The sequence below is a fragment of the Jatropha curcas genome, chromosome 2, assembly GCF_041381405.1.
Source record: "Jatropha curcas cultivar XTBG-Jc1 chromosome 2, XTBG_Jcur_1.0, whole genome shotgun sequence".
Lineage (NCBI taxonomy): Eukaryota > Viridiplantae > Streptophyta > Magnoliopsida > Malpighiales > Euphorbiaceae > Jatropha > Jatropha curcas.
The window spans coordinates 28,458,035-28,478,404 of record NC_143152.1 but is presented as its reverse complement, the minus strand read 5'-3'; the positions used below and the strand labels follow the sequence as shown (position 1 = coordinate 28,478,404).

The window sequence follows — 20,370 nt, the reverse complement described above, 5'->3', positions numbered from 1 at the left end:
TATAAATTTAGTGTTTAAATTTTAGAAAAATTTATATTTCAATATTTCAATGGAAAATATTTACAATCAAGTGTCAGAATCGATAAATTTTTTTCAATTAAATGTTTCAATTAAATGTCTCCATCTATGTGGCTTGCTAAAAATATAAATAGAACGTATGAGACCATTAATTATTAAAAATAACACTGTGTAGGATTTCAAATAGCTTGACACGTCAAATCTGACGTTTCAAGCAGTGTATCAAACCAGTATTGCTTAATTAAAACGAATCGAATTAAAAATCATCTACAATCCTCTACGTGCTTCTTCCTTCAAGCGATCTCTGATCGCTCTTCATTCTACATGAACCCCAGCCCGCTCCCGATTGCTAGCGCCACCATCACCAGCTAAGCAATAAGGGACTACCACCTCCGGTCATTTTTTGTGACCCAAAAATGAAAATAAAGTACACCACAAGGATTCTCCTCAAATAGAGACATAGTCATATACGAAAATCATGATCTAACAACTGATTTGTGTACCAATTAATCCAATTAAAAAAAATTCTTCTAGAATTCTTTGAGAATTTTTATTGAATACAAAGTGAACCAGCAACAAATAACTTTATTAAAAGTCACTAACTTGAAGAAACCCCCTATACAAATGTAACAAATAGAATAACCACCGTAGTAAACACCAAATGAACTAAGTCAACAAATGAATCATATTAAAATTGGAAAAAAAATAATAAGAAGAACAGAGTACAAGTAGTTCTCTTTAATGTGATTATAAGACTGCAGTGATATTACCGATCCGAAGATAATATAAATTGAAAGAAGAAGAGATTACTAAGAGAGAAAAGAGCGAGTGGATCTAAGAAATGAGTGATTTTATTTTTGTCGTTTGGCCCTCTTTTCGACATCGAAGGGGAGTGGAATGGCGTGGGACATTCTGCCGGAGTTTATAAAACCTCTCCAGTCATCATCGTCATTACCAGAAGCCGAATCTTGACCATTAACAAAAGTGATATTGGAATGAATGGTCGAATTCGATGGCGCGACCCAAAACTGTTTGCAAAGATTGGTATAAGAGGAAGGGTAAGGCCGTTTTTGACTCACCTAGTGCACTAAAACTCGCCGGCGGAGGCATTGGTGGCAGGAGTTAAGAACTGCCCTCCTCTAGCTTGTCCTTTCACGCAATAGAGGGTCAAAGGAAGAATCACTTTGGGTCACGAAAAGTGACCGGAGGTGGTGGTCCTTATTGCTTGGCCCGTGATGGTGGCACTAGTAATCGGGAGCGGGCTGAGGTTCATGGAGAATAAAGAGCAATCAGAGATCGCTTGAAGGAAGAAGAACGTAGAGGATTTTAGATGATTTTTAATTCGATTAGTATTAATTAAGCAATACTGGTTTGATACCCTGCTTGACACATCAAGCTATTTGGCGTCCTACGGAATGTTATTTTTAATAATGGCGTCCTACATAATGTTATTTTTAATAATTAGTGAATTCCTCGTGTCCTATTCATATTTCCGACAGAAAAAACATTATCTATTCCAACATTTAATTACAACATTATCTATTCCAATACTTGATTACAAACATTTTTTATGGAGACACTGAAATAGAAAATTTTAGAAAGCTAAACACTAAATTTATAATTAACCCTCTTTTTTTTAGAAGGAAAATGATTTTATTATTTCAAAATAATAAAAGATCTCTTCTATTGCAAACAGTACGAATATAAATAATGATTTTTTAATCTTTTTTTTGTGAAGAAAAAAATTAAATTCATCAAAAAATAAAAATATTTTGAAGAAATATTAAATTCAATCAGCCCAAATTCAAATTTTCTGTTTGATTGAATAAATTTTAAATAATTAAGGAATCATTTTACATGTTAACAAGCCGCATGAAATTATTGACTTGTCGTTCGACGATAGCTGATATGCTGCAATGGATAGTTATCTGAGTTCACGTATTCCCCCAATGAGAAGCCCTTCTTGATATTCCATTTATGGATTTTTTAGAATGTTCGAAGTTTACACGAACTGTCGTTCGACTACCGTGATATGCCTCACTTATCGTCTACTGTTTAAGTTGCATTTTCCCACGAGTTAAACGACACCTCTTTACCGATATTTTCTCCATGTAAGGGCACTTTTAGAAGTGCTGACTTGCTAAAAGTGACTTGCAGTTTCAAGGATATCTCAACATCTCATATCCTAGATCGCTGTGCCGTATTGCTGTTTACTCCACACTGTTCAATTTTCGCATGGACGTAAACTAGTTTACTCGGCCATCACCGAAAAGCATTTCATACCCATCTTTGCAGCAGGATTCATCTTCAAACACTGGAGAAGCTCTTTACTGCGTGTTGCCTCTTGCATGCGATCACCTAGCATTTCTTCATATGTTAGATACTCATATTTTAGATCCAATTTCGAGGTTATCTAGGAATGGGATCTTCAAATTGTTCATGGATCGCAAAAGAACTTCAGCCATGGGTTTCTTTCCAGCAGATTTGTACAAATGTATGGCAGCACTCATAATAAATCGGTCAGGCTCCGCATGCTCCCTTATCCGCTCAAAAAAGTTTATGCCTTTCTCAACATGTCCATAGTCCATGTAACCTCTCAGCATAGTTCGGTGACATCCAAGATCAGGACTTAAACCAGTTGTCAATAGTTTCTGGTAAACCCTTTCTGCTTCTGCCAGAAGACCAGCTTTTGCGTAAGCAGAAAGTAAGTGGTTAAAATGACTACATGAAGGCGAAATGCCTTTCTTCTTCATAACATTGATGGTTTCCTCTGCTTCCAAGTATTTCAAACTCTCTGTATAAGCTTGTACAAGGGAGAGGTATGTGAAGGAGTCCGGAGGCCAGCCATCTTTCTGCATGGCTAGGAAAAGTTCCTCTACTTCACGATAAAGTCCTGCTACGGCGTACACATTGATCATAATATTGTAGCTAACCTGCATTTTCCATGTGAAGATCGGGTGGTAAGAGCTTTTGTTATTTGAAAAAAAAAAAATTCTCATGGTGAAAGATGAAAAGCTAGAATGATTGATTATTCTCGCATTTTGGGGTAGAAATTCACCCCTCAAAATGAGTTGTTGAGATGACTGAACTAGTCACTAAAATCAACAGTATAAGTCAAAAGATGTAATTCTTGTAAAACTACTCAGTCCAATGACAAAGTATAAAGTTTTGTATCTGAGAGAGAGAGAGAGAGAGAGAGATGGAGATAAAAATTTCATTTCGTGTGCGACCATATACTATGCAACCTATAAAGTATAAAGTTTTGTAGTACATTTATGAACATACCTTTCCTGGTTTTATCCCTTCTTCCTGCATTTTGGTGAACAGAACAGATGCTTCATGCCTCTTACCTTCAAAGTAGACAAAAATTGCCAGGTTATGTTAATACCTTGAGCAATGAAGAAAGGAATGCCTTACAAACCTCAGTACTAAAGTAAAACAAAATATACCAATTTTAAAAGGAAGCGAATCTGCCACCTCATAAAAACATTTAATGCTATATTGGGAACATATATAGTATATGCCAAGTTTATGATTTATCTTTCACACTAAAAGCGTACACAAATCTCCTATAGGAAGTGAAATTCGTTGATGCTTTTTTGTGCTAAACATGAACTAAGCCAAAATAGCAAGAAATTGTGTACTTTAAGTGCAATGATATTTGTTTTAAAAATTCAAAGCAATGATGAAAAGAAAAGATATCATTATTTGAGGTATGCAAAAAAAAAAAAAAAAAAAAGATATTATAGGACCTTAAGAAATTCTAATACATATTCAAAAGATCTCGCAATGGAGGAAGAGGTGAGTTAGTACCAGCCTTGCCATAATAGCTAATTATATTCATGTATGTCTTCTCATCCAGGGACAGACCCAAGCTGCAAGCAGTGTTAAACATCTCGACAGCCTTATCCAGCTTCTGACCTCGTCCATAGACACTGCATTAATAATTAATTTTATAAAAGCTGAAGCCCCAAATAACAAAAATAAGATATACAAATGTGATTAGTTGTTTCTTTTCATAAAGTTGCTGTCACCTAATCATAGTGTTGTATGTCTGAATTGATGGACTGACTCCAAAGGAAAGCAGGCGTTCATAGATGCTGGCTGCAAAATGCAATCTACCTGCAACATCACTTCTACAGATCAATGCATACTTTATTCTGTACTTATCTTCAAAATTAATGAGATCATCTGTATCAACCTGCTTTTAGCATTGCCTTAATAAAAATGTTGTATGCCACAGTATCAAGCTCCATATTATCCTGAATACTCTTACGGATAATCCTCTCTGCTTCTTGATGTTTGCCTGGAAATGGAATAATCTTGTCACCAATCAAAATTGCCCTAAAGTTAGTAGCATTGCCAACTACACACAAGCATGCCCATCATGACTGCCTTTTTATAAAATCACCAACTAGGCTGAGATGGAAAATTTTAACTTCGGAAACTAAATTGTTGTCAGCAACAGAAGTGTCATGAGGACAAATCATTTGAAAGCTTGAAAGAGTAACTATATTGGATCTGAAAATATAGAAGCTAACAAAAAATGTCGTTGGATCTGAATAACTACCAAAGAATATACGACAATAAATCTACTAGTTTAACTAGAGTTAGTCCTACCAGAATTAGTCAATGAATTCACAAGTATGCCAACGCCAACAGCACCTAAGTCGTGCCCTTTATCAGTTACTTCTTTATAAAGCAAGTATGCATCCTCAGATTTACCACATTTAGCATATGCGTCAATCATTGAATTAAATATTGATTTTCCACAAGTTGGGGAATCTGCAGCTGCTGCAAAGACCTCTTGAGCCTGCTTTAGCTTTTGCCTTTTACCACATAAATTAATCAATGAAGAAATTACTTCATCCTCTAATCTCCAGCCCAGCTTGGTTACTTGAGCATTAACAGCCCCTGCCTTACATGTATCACCTAAGCAGAAGACGATATGTTAGTCCTAAAAGACATCAAAGAGTTATAAAAACAAATAAAACTCTTATGCAGAGATGCAGAAATAAATAACACTGTCAATCATAAAATGTGAAAATGAACATTTCATACCTTCCCTGATGAAGTTGTTAACTACTTGACTCACTATAGACAAACCACCGCCAGTCCCAAGTAACAACTTCAGGATTTCTTGTATCTTATTGAAGTCGCCGTGTCTAAAATACAAAGTAATGATAAGCCCAAGAGCCGTAGTGTTGGCTTGATCAAAGACCGAGAAGTATTCACAATCCTTGTTTTCTCCATGCATTATCTTACAGAATGTCTGGAAAAATCTACTCTCTCTGAATGATACATTTGTGCCCATCTCTTTTGTCAGCAGTTCAGCTTCTCTTAGCATGCCCTCCTCGCAAAGTACTTTAATAACTGTCCTATAAAGCTCCTCATCAAAATCTACTTGATCTTTTCTTATTTGGATGATAAAGTCCTTAGCTTTTTCAGTCATCTGCAAGCTCAGATACAAATTGAGCATGTCATTGCAAGAGCCAGCATCAGGAAGTCCAGTCTTTGATAAAGCATGAAAAGTACTTTCAGCAGAGTCCAGATCTTCTTTCATAACATAGCATTGCAACAGAACAATATAAGCAAATCTTGATAACCAAATATTTCTAGACTTCATCACTTCAATCACACTCAAAGCTTTCTCAAAATTTCCTGAATTAAGATGCACTTGTGCCATGGCTAAATATGTTTTCTCATCACTTAACAAACCCAGTTGCTCAGTCTCTTCAAACGTTCTTTGGGCATCCTCATACAGGCCAAGTTTCCCATATATTCTAATGAGCAACCCATAGATGACTTCATCAGCCGCAATTTTCTTGCTCTGCATTTCTGTAAAGAGAGAAAGGGCTTTAGAATAATCCGCTTTTTTATAATACATGGTCAGCAGTGATGCACATGTGAAATTACTAGGAACTATTCCATGAGATTGCATTTCCTCATATAATCTCCCTGCTTCATCCCAGTTAAAATTTCTAATACTAATAGTAATAAGCAAGCTATATGTCACTTCCTCAGGAACATGCCCACCGTTCTTCATTTCATTAAACAACTTAAAAGCCTCATCATGAAAACCTTTCTTGACAAGTGAACTGATAATCACAGTATAAGTAAAACTATTTGGTGTCACCCTTTTATCCACCATTTTCCTCCATAATTCTATGACCCTGCCATGAAGAGATTTCTTCTGCAGAGAGGACAGCATAAAGTTGTAAACTGAAACTGAGAGTATAATTCCCCTTTCTTGTATAGCAGAATAAAATGAAGACATAGCTTTATGTCGACCCCATCTTGCATATGAACACAACATAGTACCACAAGCAACTTCATCAGGTTCACATCCCACTTCAAGCATCTCCAAGAATGTCTGTTCAGCCAACTTGATTTTACCAACTTGCCCATACATTCGTAAAACAATTGTGTAGACTATGACACTTGGCCGATAGCATAACTGTTAGAGCACAGTTCTGTCATGTTCACAAAACTAATTTCTAAGAAAAAGAGAATCAAGTTTTAGTCAAGCAAAAAATAAATAAAAAAAATCAATTGCTTTGCAGCACACTAAGGGTTAAAAGAAGTCTAAAATAAACACTCATTAGAAGCTAACAACCAAATTCCATATGAAGTTCACCAATATAAATTTATACACTTATCTGAAGACAAGTAAATTAATTCATTTTAACAAAATATAAAGTCGGTACTAAAAAGGGCGTGTAGCTATCCACTGTAAACCCACCAGAAACCAAATACAAACATCTCAAAGTATGAATTTTCCAGCCAAGTCCCTGAATTATAACTACCACATACAAAACAATAAAGCTATTAAGATTGAGCAATATGCATATATATAAGTATCCACAGGAGGGGGAAAAAAAGATATAATACACAATAATTAAAGGAATTCAAAATTAGAGAATATACTTGCAATTTCATCCAGGCAAAGAAGTCTCTAGCCTCCCTCCATCCTTTCTGCTCCTTCAGAACAACACACATCTCTTGAAAAGTTAACTTCCCTACAAACCCACTCATTAGTAACCTCACATTTCTCTCCTCTTCTCTCTTCCTAGCCATCCCCCTCACTGTCTTTATGGCTGCAACCACATGCTTTCCATAAAGATGCCCATTCTTATTATCCTCCAAGTACTTCACCATCTGTTCGGGCGTTCTCTTTATCCATTTGGGCGTCTGGGCGTGTGGACCCTGGTGTTTCCGCAGCAAGCTTAAGTATTGCGCTTTAGCTTTGATTATGCGCCTTGCGTTGTCGTCTGATAAGGGTTTCTTTGGGTTTTTTGATCTGGGTTTGGGTTTAGAAATGTTACCGTCGCTTAAAGACCAGGGGTCTGAATGAATTGAAGACTTGATGGAGGTTTTGTAGTTTGCTTTAACTGGTCTGTGAGATTTTGGTTTTGGTTTGAGAGGTGGAGGAAGGAAGGAGGACTTGAGGATGATGGAGTCCATTTCTTTTCTTTCTCGCCGTTTCGTGGGAAATTTGGGAGTTTCGCGCAAGTTTTTGAATTGAAAGAAGGAGCTGGATGTAGCGATTTTGCAGTGACAGGATTTGCAGAATACAAGATAAACTTTTGTTTTCAGTTTTAATTATTTGGATATTTTTTGTTCATAGGAAGTGGACATGGGCTTGACACTCAAGTCTACCCTTGACCTTTCGTCCTGTTTTTATTTATTATAAGTAGTTTTTGCCGATTAGTTTTTATCACAATATAATTCATTTTCAGGATTTTAAAAAATAATAAATAATATTTTTTAATATTATTTTTATATAATAACTCCTCAATTATTGTTATTGAGATAAAAGACAATTTGATCAAATTATGATTAAATTATCCTTGAATTTGTTATAATTTAAAAGTATTAATTGCTTCTTTAATTATTGTACAAGTATTTTGAAATAAATATCTCAAAACATAGGGAGTAAGTTATATTCATTCTACCCCATATATATAGATTCACTTTTCTTTTTCATTTATCCAAAAATGTAAACCTATTTCCTTTTTCTTTTTTTAAAATATCATTTATTATCTAATTTCTTAACATATCCCTAGTCAATGTACATTTTACATTTACAATTGATATGCATCATTTATATTATAAAGAAATATCTTGAGAAAAAAAAAAACCAAACAAAAGATATAATTCAATTATATTAATTAGTTTTTCTTAATCTATGTGAAAAGCTAATTAGTTTTTATTAGTCTATATGAAAATCAAAAGAGGGCTATATATATAGAATAGAGGAAATTTGAAGTTCTGATTAAATGCTTTTATCATTGTAATTGTCGATGGTCATTCATTATTTTTATCATGATGAATAAAAAAAATTAATATCATAAATTTTTATCATCATACGTTAAGTTATATAATAAGGTAGAAATAAATTAAAATTTAGTTGAAAGAGAGTTAGGATGGAAGTGATTTAACTTTTCAAAATCATCAATCATAACTATTACTTGTACAAAATTTATCACTACCTAACTTTAACGGAGGGCTCGTCAGAAAGTTATGGGCTGAAAGCAAGGGAACAAAACAATACAGACTATTGCATTCTTCAATTTATAGTCATGCTCATACTCTGTGCTTCTTTGGGATAGAAGAAAAAGCTGCACTATTATGCACCCAAAAAAAAAAAAAAAAAAAAAAAAAAAAAAAAAAAAAAATTGGAATCAACTTGCCTATCCATCTGCTAACATCCTTCATTCATAGGCCTCGAAATGCTAATAAAAGAGAAGTACAAAGAAACTGTGCATGCAGTATATGAATATTTGTTAAAGAAATACATAGAAACTGTGTACATGAATATTTCTTGTACAGAGCATAAGGGCAAGCAGCTAACTAAGATAACAAATATAACCATCTTTTGCTACCTCTTAACACAGATGCATCACACATTGGGCTTACTACCTCCTAAACATACCCGAATTTTGAAGTGTTCGGCTATACTCAGCAATGATGGCAGAGCTTTTAACTAGTTCCCATATCTTCGCAGAATTTTTCAGCCAGTCCCGTTCTGAGACCGTCTTTGCAAAGGAAGGGCAGTCCATAGATAAAACCTGAAGGGAAAAAGAGTATAAAACTGAGAATTTCAATCTTCTGTCATATGCCATGACCAGAAGCATGATAATCAAATAGCTAAAACATTATATACACTTTATTGTAATAAAAGAGAGAGATAGAGACAGACCTCATCTCGCAGTTTCCATAGTGCAGAGATGAAACTCTCGTGTTGAGGTCTTGGCAAGTCATCTCTGTTGTTAGATGGGATTAAAAATAAATTCAGAGGTGAAAAATGAACATCATTACACCGAGTAGTAGAAGCCACGGAAGACGAGAGATCTTCTTTTCCCTTGTTTTTGCCTTTCTCTCTCACAAATGAAGATGAGCTGAAGTACAGTGCGAGTGCCTTCTTCAGTTGCATTGAGGTAATTGGAGTAAAATCTTGATCATGCAATCTACAATCAGAAAGAGATTAATAAATGAGCTTAACTGCATATAGTAGGAATGAGAAACACGGCCGCATCTTTAATTAGTTCTGAAGTACAAATTTTAAGCAATCAGCCAATAACTTACTGCACCTACAATTCTATAAAACAAATGTCACAAAATACAGTAAGTTACCAACAAGCAGTTACATATGACTAACACCAGTAATAAAAGATTATGCCAACATATTAAATTGATCATTCATTTGCCTCACAAACTTATTTAGAATACAAGTGCCATTTTATAAGTATAAAAATCATCACATGGATCTTGTAAATATTAAATCTATTGAAATTGTTCGCAAATAACAGCTCCACCATTTTGTAGTGGCTCCAGCCTTCAGAACACATCAGCGCAATCACATTAACATGCAGTAATGACCATGTGCGGATGTGATTCCACAATGTCTACATATCATTTAATTGCAATTATAACATTGCAAAACTACAATAGCAACAGAAAACAAATTGACTTCATTAATCCAGTGCAAGAGACAATATGAAATTTATACTGCAAGCCTGGAAGGAACAAATCATAAGCATGTGTATGTACAATGTGACAAATCAACTTTATCATATAGCCATGTGGGCCAAATACTGAAACCAAGAAATGGTTCTTCATGAAACTAGCATATAGAGATAAATGCCTTGAAAAACTTGAAAACTAATACAATAACCACGACACACAACCCATTTGAAGGAGGAAAATTAAACCATGTCTTTCGCTAATATTCTGTACAACTCAATTAAAGGCTGCAAACACTATCAAATTGTTGCCTCCACACAAGGTAATTATTTAGCATCACAGAAAAAGATTACTTACTTCGTATGCACAAAGACTGGAGTAGCCATATATTCTTCACCTTCAATGATTTTATCTTTGTTTTCTTTTTCAGGCCCGGCGTTAGAGCTCTGCATATGTGAAGGTGTTAACGAAGATGGATCAGGTATCCCATGTTTCAACAGGTCAACCTGCGAATAGAAAGAAACAATTGTAATTTTTCCAGCCAGAATGTCCAAGGATGAGAGTAACAAGAAGATCAATAGCCAAACGAGATGCAACAGAAACGCCTAGAAATTAGGCAGATTACTAGCATAATAACTTTCTGGTGCAATATGAAATATCACACATTAGTGAGCAGAAGATTAGGGTGGGAATGATACCGTCAACATTAAATGCCACATATCATCATCATGAACTCCATCTGATACCACCAGCACAATGTGACAAATGGATGCTAGAAGAACACCGAGCTAAAGGGAATCCTTACAGAAGACCATAAATATATAAATTCATTAGACATTCTATGATTGTCAATCGAAAGAATACCAAAAGGAGTAGGTAGAATCAATATGTACAAAGATTATGCTCTAGTACAGAAGTAAGATGTGCACTTTCTCTTTACTCACCTGAATAGCCATAAGTTCATGAGCCAATTCAGCAGATAGATTTTCACCACTTAAAACTGAAATAGTGGACGAACCATCAGGTCTCATCATCTCAGATAGTATAGAAGGGCTAAAAACAGGCTGCAAATAAACAAAAATTGTAATAGGGGTAAAGGGAAGGAAAAAGAAAAAGAAGGGAGGGGGGGAGGGGGGGGGGGGGGGAATTAACAGAGAGATAATCAAGAAATGTCGGGGATAAAGGTGAGTAATACACATTAAAAAGGCATGATACCCACAAATCTGGTGTCAAAAAATTGGAGTGAACTATTGTTTATAAGCTTCGAAAGTATGCTGCTCAAGCATATGTCCAGTTTTCTGTTAAAAGAATATAGGAATGGAATTTTCCATGTTCTGTCAGGAATTTTTTTCACATGTTATAGTGTGAAAGGCAACCTCATAAATTCATCGTTTAGACTCAATTGTAGAAGCACTCTCTTGGTCTTCATGTATTTATTCATTATGTGGAAGACCTCTTTAAAGTAATTTTAAATGGTCAATTAATACTCCAAGTCAGAATACAGTAAACCATGTTGTTTGCATGTCATAAGAAAAAACAAATCAGGTGCATGATTCAAAAGAGAGGTTTATAATCAAAACCTGGGTGTCAAGAAGTATAAGCCTCTCAGCAGATATCCTTGGTTCAATGCCTACACTGCAATGTCTAGCCATTGCTCTGTTATCTTCTGTCTGTATAGTAAATGGCGGCAGCATTCCTGTATTATAGAATTGCAAAGTTATCTTCGGGAAGTAGTCTTACAACAAATAAAACATCACATATGAACTCAAGCAGACAAATAGCATTTTGCTATGAGAACTAATCAGAAAAGCATCTTATTGCCCCTCTTTTTAAGACTGCCGTCAGATGAATGGTTATAGCTTCTCACTAAAGTCACCTTAACTTGGTTTCAACTTTCTTCCACATAACTGAAATTGCTAGACACTCATATAAAAAGCATAACATTGCCACTTCTATAATCATTCACTACCAAGAACAAAACTCTATACTACAGTTCTTCTTCTAGTCAGGATAAAACCCAAAAATATAATTGCGAAAGAAAGGTGACTATAAGAGAAATGAAAATAAATGTTTTAGTTAAAAATCATACTGAAACTAAGCACCCATAAATTACCAAATACAACCTATATAGACAATTAACAACAATGTGAACGTATAAATTCGAAAGGAATAAGTATCTCGCACTTATAATATAAAGAAAATACTAACCAGGTGAACTTCCATCAAAGCCATAAAGTTCATTCATGATGGTTGATTTGCCAACTCCAGGCGGCCCAATCACTCCAACGACCGTGAAGTCTGTATTCTCAGTCAGAAACTGCACAAAATCACAAACTTTTATCAAGCTTTAGCTTCACAATACCCATATTATTCCCCAAACAACTTTAAAAAAAATCTCCACCAAATTGAAGCTAAAGCGATACATATAGACACAAAAGTAGCATGAGAGTTACAGGAAGAAAACGATCAATGTGAAATTCCCAGGAATCAGAGAGGAGATTGAGAGAGCCGATTGCAGGTAGACGAGACCTATGCGATACAGTTTCATCTTCGGCACCGGCACGGCCGAATTTACCTACCACCGGCCCAGAAGTGACAAGACCGGGCTTTGCCAAAAGGATTTTAGGAGCAGGAGGAGCCGGTGAGGGATTGGAAGAACCGGTGCCGCTAGTAGATCCTGCCATTGAGTCGGGTTTGGACCTCGGAGCTGATTTTCAGTTGCCCAAGCCTAGCTTCAGTTTGCACTTTGCAGTTCGTAGTTCTGACATTAGTTGATGAAAACCACCTCTAAATTTTATTTAGCTGAGCGAATTGGGCTCGGTAAGGGTCAACAACAGCTTTGTTTGGGTTAGTTTTTTCTGGCCCAAAGCCGACAAAGCAAACTTCTTCGGTATTAGACTTGTTTAAACCCGGTAAGCCTATCTACAGACCAATCAATTAAAATTGAGATTTTTTAAAAATTATCTCTATTTTATTTTATCTTTTTTTTCATAATTAATCGTTATAATACTCTCATTTTAATAAAAAAAATACTTTGGTTCATTAATGAGTACGTAGACGGGTCCAAGCAAGTCAATCCTGTTTAATAATTTTATATATAAAAGTTCAATCAAGTTAACACTACGGTTTTTTAAAATTGACTACTTCATACTCAAAATATAGAGTGATTCTGCAACAAATCGATAAGTTAAATGTATTTTTATAAATTTAGTATGTAAAATAATTCAATAATCATGATTTATCATGATCATAATGATCATTTTGCATATTCTGAGATTAATTTGTCTAGACTTGGATCATGTATGAGCTCGTATCCATAGACCAACCAATGGAAAGTAATCTTTCACTGCATTGAGGGTTTACTAATGAATTAATCACATTTTTGGACAATATTACTTATAATCAATTTATAAGGAAAAAACACACACACACACAAGAAGCTATTAGCATAATTACTAATTTATTTATCATAAAGAGAGATCTACACTCTCTAACACATTACCGCAACATTCTATTCTTACTGATATATAGCTTACATGCAAACCAACCAAGCAACAAGTTCTTCTTACGAGCTACCAATATTAGCAAATTCGATAGCCCCATCATTAATTTAATTGCCCGGAGCTATTATTACCATTCCCAGTATTAGTATGGCTGCCGCTATTATGATAGGAATAAGGGTTTGGATAACTAGGATTGGCATAATAAGGCAGCGGTGGTGGTGGAGGAGGCGGAGCAGGGGGATAAACATAATAAGGAGGAGGAGGAGGAGGAGCATAGCAGTATTGTGGTGGTGGTGGAGGAGTTATTATATATTTCTGTGTATAAGCAAAACAAACAGGAGGAGGAGTAGGAGGAGCATAGCAGTGTAGTGGTTTTGGTAATAATGATATACATTTTTTCATGTCAGTCTCTTCAACTCTGTGTAGCTTATCAATCTTTGGGTCGAAATGGTCTCGCACTTGTTCTTTAATTCGTTCTGCCATAGCTAGTTGCTTGTAACTATCTTAATCTTACTATGCTTGCAGGAATAGGAACAAGGAAATTCTTATTATATAGAGGTTGCCAGAGAATCTATGAGGAACATTAGCTTCAGACCAAAGCTACTTCGTTAATTAGAAATCCCAAAATTGTCTTTCCCATTTATCATTGGGTGCATGGTTATTGTGTACAACTTCACAACGTGATTATGACATCTGTTTCCTTTGGGCGAAGGTGGAAATGTGTTGAATCTAGAACGCATAATTTATTATGGATGCTTTATTCTATCTCCACTTATAAAATGCCAAATTGACACAATAGACTTACGTTACGATCTCAAGAGCTTTGCTAAAAAAAATAGAAGAAATATATATACATAGAGACATGCAAAATCTGAGAAAACCACACGAATTTTTTACTATAGCAGAGGTGAGGCATCAGGCTGGCATGGCACAAGCATAAAAAACTTTTTGAGATGCACGATGTAGAACTAATACATTTTTTTTTTAAATTCACACATAGTAATATGGAAAAAACTTATACAGGTCTATGGTTCTCTTTATAGACCAAATAAATGAAACTAAAGATTCTTTAAGAAGTATTCTCACTTAGGTAAGTTTTTCGCTAATGATATTGATATCTGGTGTTATATTAGAGAAGAAATCAAATTATATAAAAATGAAAAATAATTGTTTTTATTTTATCTTATTAGATGAGCTATATGAAAGGGTACTCTTTTATAGGCTTCAAATTCAAATCCATTAATTAAGGAATTCAAGCTTTCATTATCACAAGATGTGACATAAAATCACTTCGTCAATTTATTTGTTATTTCAAATTATACAAAATTCACTATTGAGTTAGTGAATCTCAAATTAAGCTCAATTTTAAGTTTGCAAAAAAAGCCATAATTTTTTTTTTTTTTGAAAAATAAAAATTATAAACTGTAAATAAATTGAGTTTGAGTTTGAATATATTTTTAGCAAACCGAACTCAAAAGTAATTATTAGAAATTGTAACGTTCATATAATCATCCTAATAAACAGAGGATGATGAAACATATCTATGTATATGTAATGACTTCATTTCATAGCCAACTTTGATTCCAATTAATCTATATTTTTTTAATTATTTTAATTTTAATTTTTTTTATTTTTCCTATTGTATTTTAATTTTACCTAACTAGTTGAAGCATGATTCTTCACAGCACAAACAAAGCATTCGACAATGAGAACCCATTTCCCAACCACTAACGCGTGTGTATATATTGGTGGATGCTTTGAAAGTGGAAGAAGAATATAACGATGCTTCAAAGCAGCAGGAGACTCCGCCCAAATAGTTAGGAGGCCAAAAAATAATTTTATTTAATTATAAATGGCAAAACAAATTTTTTTTTTAAATTTTTTACATTAAAAATTGATTTTTTTTTTTTTTTTTTTGAGAGGGCCACGGCCCCTTCGCCCTAGCTTGCGTCTGCCCCTGCTTCAAGTATAGAAACCGTAAAACCCCATTGAAAAAATGAGGAAAGAATTATCTTTTTTTTTTAAAAGACAGAGATAGTGCAATCGTACTTTTAAAAAGAGAAGGATATGATCATAATCTTTTCTTCTAATTTTGTTATTTATAGTGTTATTTATTTATCTTTTATTTTTTATTTTTTTGCATATATGCTATTGCCACCAACTTATATGGATGAAATTAATTCAGGTTGACGTTAGATATAAAGTCTTCCTAGTAATGATAGCAATTTTAAATTTCAAAGTTTCAATATTATTGAAAAAGTTCATACGCAAATCGAGATGGAGCTAGACTTTAAAATTTGGATGCCAAAAAAAAAAAATTCAAAATAAAAATTTCCAAAGCAAAGAAAGATTTTTTTTTTTTTCACTGTATTATAAAGTAAAATTATAAAAATTTTTGGAGTTTGAGGGTCGGTGCTCCTCCAAATCCAATATCCCCCTCTCTCCCCACTGCATGGGAATATAATCCTCTTCGAATGATCTAACCATTGTTGGCGTTGTTAATATTGCAAAAATTGCAGCAACATCATTTTGTTTTCTTTTGTTTTTTACTTTAGATGGAAAAGCCCATGATTTTATTCACTTACAGAAGTCAAAATTGGATTGGAAAAAAAAAATCCTTATAAAAATTATGTTTTATTCCTGTAAAAATTAAAATATTTTATTTCCCCTCCGGTATTTTTATTTTAAAAACACCTAAATAAGATATATGGACCAAATAAATGAAGATAAAAAATGAACATAATAAGCAAATTATTTGCTGTACAAATATATATGATCAATACTCAAAAATAAACATAATAAGGAAATTAAATAATAGATCGGTAGTTAAAGATATTACCATAATATTTTATTTATCATGAAATAAAGAGGTACATATAAGACCTCATATATATATACATATATATATATATATATATATATATATATATAACACAACACAGTCTTGGACAGGTAGATACTTACGTTGGTCATAACTCTAAAGCCGCAGACATGTTATTTAATTGTTTTGAACAGCTAGCTGCTAACTTTCACTTCACACTTAGCTTCATTAATTAATTACTCATACCAAGTTCTTAAGAGCTGCCTATGTTGCCAAATTTCATAGTTCCTTCGTTTTTTTGACCGGAACTATTATTACCGTTGCCGGTATTGGTATGGCCACCACTATTATGGTAAGAATAAGGAGGATATGGATAACCTGGACCTGGCTGTGAAGGGTGGCCATAATAAGGTGGTGGTGGAGGAGGAGCCGGAGGATATCCATGGTTGTTATGAGGTGGCGGAGGATGAGCCGGAGGATACCCGGGATACCCATAGTTACCATTATGAGACGGTGGCGGAGGAGGAGGAGGAGGAGGAGCAGGAGGATATCCATGATTTCCATTATGAGGTGGCGGATGATGAGCCGAAGGATATCCGGGATACCCATAGTTTCCATTATGAGGCGGTGGCGGAGGAGGAGCAGCATAGCTGTTGGGATTGCATTGTGGTGGCGGCGGAGGATAGGAATGATAAGATTCATAAGACGAAGGTGGTTGTACTAAACATTTTGATGAAGCTTTCTTCTTGAGGTTGGTCTTTTCTTCAGGATGAGTATCAGTAACCCAGTTGAAAAGACCGCGAGCAACGCCATGTATGGCACCGTCCAGTGGAGCTAAAGGAAAAGTTACAACATCAGCTACCCTGTGCAGAGTATCGAACTGTAGTTCGACACTGTCTCTCACCTGATTTTTAACTCGGACAGCCATAGCCACACTGTTCTATAACTAGCTTAATTACTTATGCTTTGGTTATGGTGCACTGATACACTTAATATATACAATCTATTTATGGATGTGTGCAGGGATGATGAAGAATATATTTTCTGCTTCGTACTAAAGCTACTTTTTCTCTATAAGAATTATTCATATTCACCATATTATGTGGAGAAGAGGACTGCGACTATTTTATTTTTCATGGTTTTTTCTTTTTAGAGAAATAATGGAATTAAACTTGTTATCCCACTTGCAGTATGGGAATTATCTAGTAGGGTGCCAATTACCATTTTAACGCAGATGGGGTTGAATTGATATGGATCTCTTTTCATAAGAGAGAAACAAAATTTTAATATAACTATGAATATAGTATAAATTTTTATTTTCATTATTGAAAATTTTTAATATTTCTAATTTTCATATTATATAAATTATGCAAAAATAATTGTACGATATAGTTGCCAAAGAGTGAATGAACCAATACATGATTAGGGGTAATGGTATTCTCATATCTTTTTCTTGTTGTTCAGATTTTTAAAATTTTTTTACTTAGATTGGGTATGCTGAGAGACCTATATATTGGTTTAATTAAAATTAAGGTTTTTACATTTGCTAAGTTTTTCTTAAATTTATAATTAATAATAACAAACTATAAATTGCTGATAAAAAAAAAATATAGACATATTCTAAGGTTCTAAAAATATTCAATTTTTGTGGCACAGTTATCTAATGTTTTCTTTGGATTAATGAAGTGCTTTATATATATTGGGGGGACTTGAATGTGGTTGGATGATAGTGTGAGTATCTCATTTTCAGCTGCAAGATAAGACATGAGACTTGTTTTGAATCTTTGATAGCTAGTTTTCAAGGCATGATTCTCTGAACGTCGTAATATTTGGCATTAAAACCAAACTCCATCCAATTGCAATCGAGCGACGCACGTACGTAGTGACGCTGAAATTGTAATATTCTCTATAGAGAAGGCAATGTTTGCGCAGACTGGCTTGCACATTATGGAGCTAGTCTTGCGCCTGGGCTGCATCGAATTCAACGGCCTCCTACAGGCATGTTTCATTTGATTCTTCATGACTTGTGTTTGGAGTCTCGTATCTTAGAAATGTTCTGATGTAATTTTTGTTCGTTTTGTTATCTCATTCTTTTTTCAAAACGAAAAAATCTTGTACACAACTATTCTAGTAAAATAATTTATATGAAAATATTTTCCATAATTTTTCATTGTTTGAGGGAATTCAGGAAAAAAAGTCAACGGAAAATATTTTCCAATTTAAAGGAAAATTAAAACATTTTTAAGGAAAATAATTTTTCATTTTTAAGAGCATAAATCATTTTTCAGAGTTTGACAAACTTATAATTGTAACGTTTTATTTTTCTATTGAATCGAGTCGTTGCTTAGAGTCGAGTCGGGCTGCTTTAAAACCCGGTTCGAGCCATTAGAGTCTAGAGTGGGCTAGAATGAAATAAGGAGAAGAAGTGGACTTATTTGAAGGAAATAAAAGATCAAAGTATAAGGATTAGGAGTTGATTTCATTAAAGTATAAAGTTGAGGTATTGAGTTGTACCATGTTGACACTTGAGGTACCATTTGGTAATTTTCACATAAAAATCAATGACATTCTAGAGACTACCCGTGGATTCCATTTCATTTTCATTTCTTCATCCTTATCTTCATCTTCTTCCTCTACTTTCCTCTTACACTTTCTTTTCTCCATCATGTTTAATGGTGGGGAAGATGTTAATGGGAGTTAAGCATTAATTCAACTTCTATTCTATCCAAGTAAGTAAACCTTCTTAAATTTCATACTTGACTCATTTTGTGATATTGTTAGATAATTTATAAGAACTCTATTGTATAGGAGAGGTGAGCCAAAGGTAGAAGGAAGCTAAAAGATGAGCTTAAGCTTATTGGCGTAAAGGTGTGCTATCTCTTTTCGTTTAATTAATTTTCTTGCATGAGAATTTGTGTGGTGTGTTGATAATGAGAAAGTATGTTATTTCATGTTGAGTAAGATGACTGAAAATGGTGAAAAAGCATGAGATGAAATGAATAAATGAAGTAGATATTGAGTTCATGCTGAAACAAGTTTTGCTGGAAAAGTTACCAGTAACTTCACCTTGATTTTTACCCCATTTAATGATGGAATTAGGAAGTGTCATAGAAGAGTTATTTGTTTCTCTATGTGTTAGCTTTACATGGGTTTTTGAATCACCCAAATCGGAGTTATATATTGAGAGATATGGTCAAAAGAGTACAGACTGTGCAGGCTGAAAAATGCGCGCGCGCGAATTGCATGAAAAGCTCGCGATCGCGACTTTCATTTGCGCGCTCGCGACCTTCACCTGAAACTCTCTGACTCTCATTTGGTGCTTTACGCACTCGCGATTTTGCACTGCGCGCTCGCGACTTAGCCCCTGGCCTGTAAGCGCTCGCGACCTTCCCCGCGCGCTCGCGAATTTGGCCTGGGAACTCACTGTCTCTCATTTTGCACTCTACGCGCTCGCGACTTTCAAGTGCGCGCTCGCGACTTGTGCCCGATAACACACAGACTCTCATTTTTTGCATCTCGCTCTCGCGACTTTGAAAGACGCGCTCGCGACATGTGTTTTCATGCACTTTTGGACTTCTTTTTCAATGCAATTGTATTCCTTTACTCAACTTATATGCCTCCAATCAATTTAAAACAAAAAGACAACATTAGAACATGCATCAAAACAACATGCAAGCATGCAAATGATGTGAAATGAGGTAAACACAACTTGTAATTGTATTCTATGCAATTGTGAAATGATGTGAAATGGTGTGTGAAGGTATGAATTCTATGCAATTGTATTCCTTTTCTCAACTTGTGTGTCTTCAATCATTTTAAAGCAAAAAGACAACATGAACACATGTATAAACACAAAATGCAAGCATGCAAATGGTGTGAAACTAACATGACACAAGTTGCCCGCTTGGCGAGGCTATCAACATACAGGTAAGCAGTAAATTTTATGAAATGATGAAGCAGTTAATTTTATGACACAAGCAAGTGAAAATAACATGACACAAGCATGCAAATTATGACACAGTTACTATGCATTTGTTTTATCTATTGACATACCAACATTAT

The 20,370-nt window shown here is 34.6% G+C and overlaps 2 protein-coding genes across 6 annotated transcripts; both read right to left on the bottom strand.

The window, feature by feature from the left end:
- Positions 1-1,786: 1,786 nt before the first annotated feature.
- EMB976 (Tetratricopeptide repeat (TPR)-like superfamily protein) lies at positions 1,787-7,670 on the bottom strand. 5 transcript variants are annotated; one of them, XM_012235519.3, is made up of 8 exons: positions 6,946-7,666; positions 5,080-6,475; positions 4,639-4,950; positions 4,220-4,324; positions 4,053-4,140; positions 3,832-3,953; positions 3,304-3,368; positions 1,787-2,951 (listed from the first exon to the last, which is right to left on the bottom strand). In XM_012235519.3, the coding sequence occupies exons 1-8, from the start codon at positions 7,480-7,482 to the stop codon at positions 2,403-2,405; spliced, it is 3,174 nt and encodes a 1,057-aa protein (XP_012090909.1). In that variant the 5' UTR covers positions 7,483-7,666; the 3' UTR covers positions 1,787-2,402. The 5 variants fall into 5 exon arrangements, with proteins under 5 accessions (XP_012090909.1, XP_012090911.1, XP_012090910.1 ...); XM_012235521.3 differs by having other exon boundaries at positions 5,080-6,491; positions 6,946-7,087; XM_012235520.3 differs by having other exon boundaries at positions 5,080-6,515; positions 6,946-7,085.
- A 1,098-nt stretch (positions 7,671-8,768) lies between these two features.
- On the bottom strand, positions 8,769-12,765 carry LOC105649007 (uncharacterized). Its single transcript, XM_012235522.4, has 8 exons — positions 12,438-12,765; positions 12,193-12,301; positions 11,565-11,680; positions 10,929-11,048; positions 10,683-10,772; positions 10,342-10,490; positions 9,221-9,488; positions 8,769-9,089 (listed from the first exon to the last, which is right to left on the bottom strand). The coding sequence occupies exons 1-8, from the start codon at positions 12,666-12,668 to the stop codon at positions 8,937-8,939; spliced, it is 1,236 nt and encodes a 411-aa protein (XP_012090912.1). The 5' UTR covers positions 12,669-12,765; the 3' UTR covers positions 8,769-8,936.
- Between the last annotated feature and the right edge of the window lie 7,605 nt (positions 12,766-20,370).

Coding starts and splice junctions, on each gene's coding strand:
- LOC105649007 (XM_012235522.4), bottom strand. CDS start 12,668: ATGGCAGGATCTACTAGCGGCACCGGTTCTTCCAATCCCTCACCGGCT. Junction 10,773..10,928: donor ATGAACTTATGGCTATTCAG/GTGAGTAAAGAG, acceptor GATTCCCTTTAG/CTCGGTGTTCTTCTAGCATC. Junction 10,491..10,682: donor TGTGGCATTTAATGTTGACG/GTATCATTCCCA, acceptor TTCTATTCGCAG/GTTGACCTGTTGAAACATGG.
- EMB976 (XM_012235519.3), bottom strand. CDS start 7,482: ATGGACTCCATCATCCTCAAGTCCTCCTTCCTTCCTCCACCTCTCAAA. Junction 6,476..6,945: donor TTGCCTGGATGAAATTGCAA/GTATATTCTCTA, acceptor GTGCTCTAACAG/TTATGCTATCGGCCAAGTGT. Junction 3,369..3,831: donor TAGCTATTATGGCAAGGCTG/GTACTAACTCAC, acceptor TCTACTTTGAAG/GTAAGAGGCATGAAGCATCT.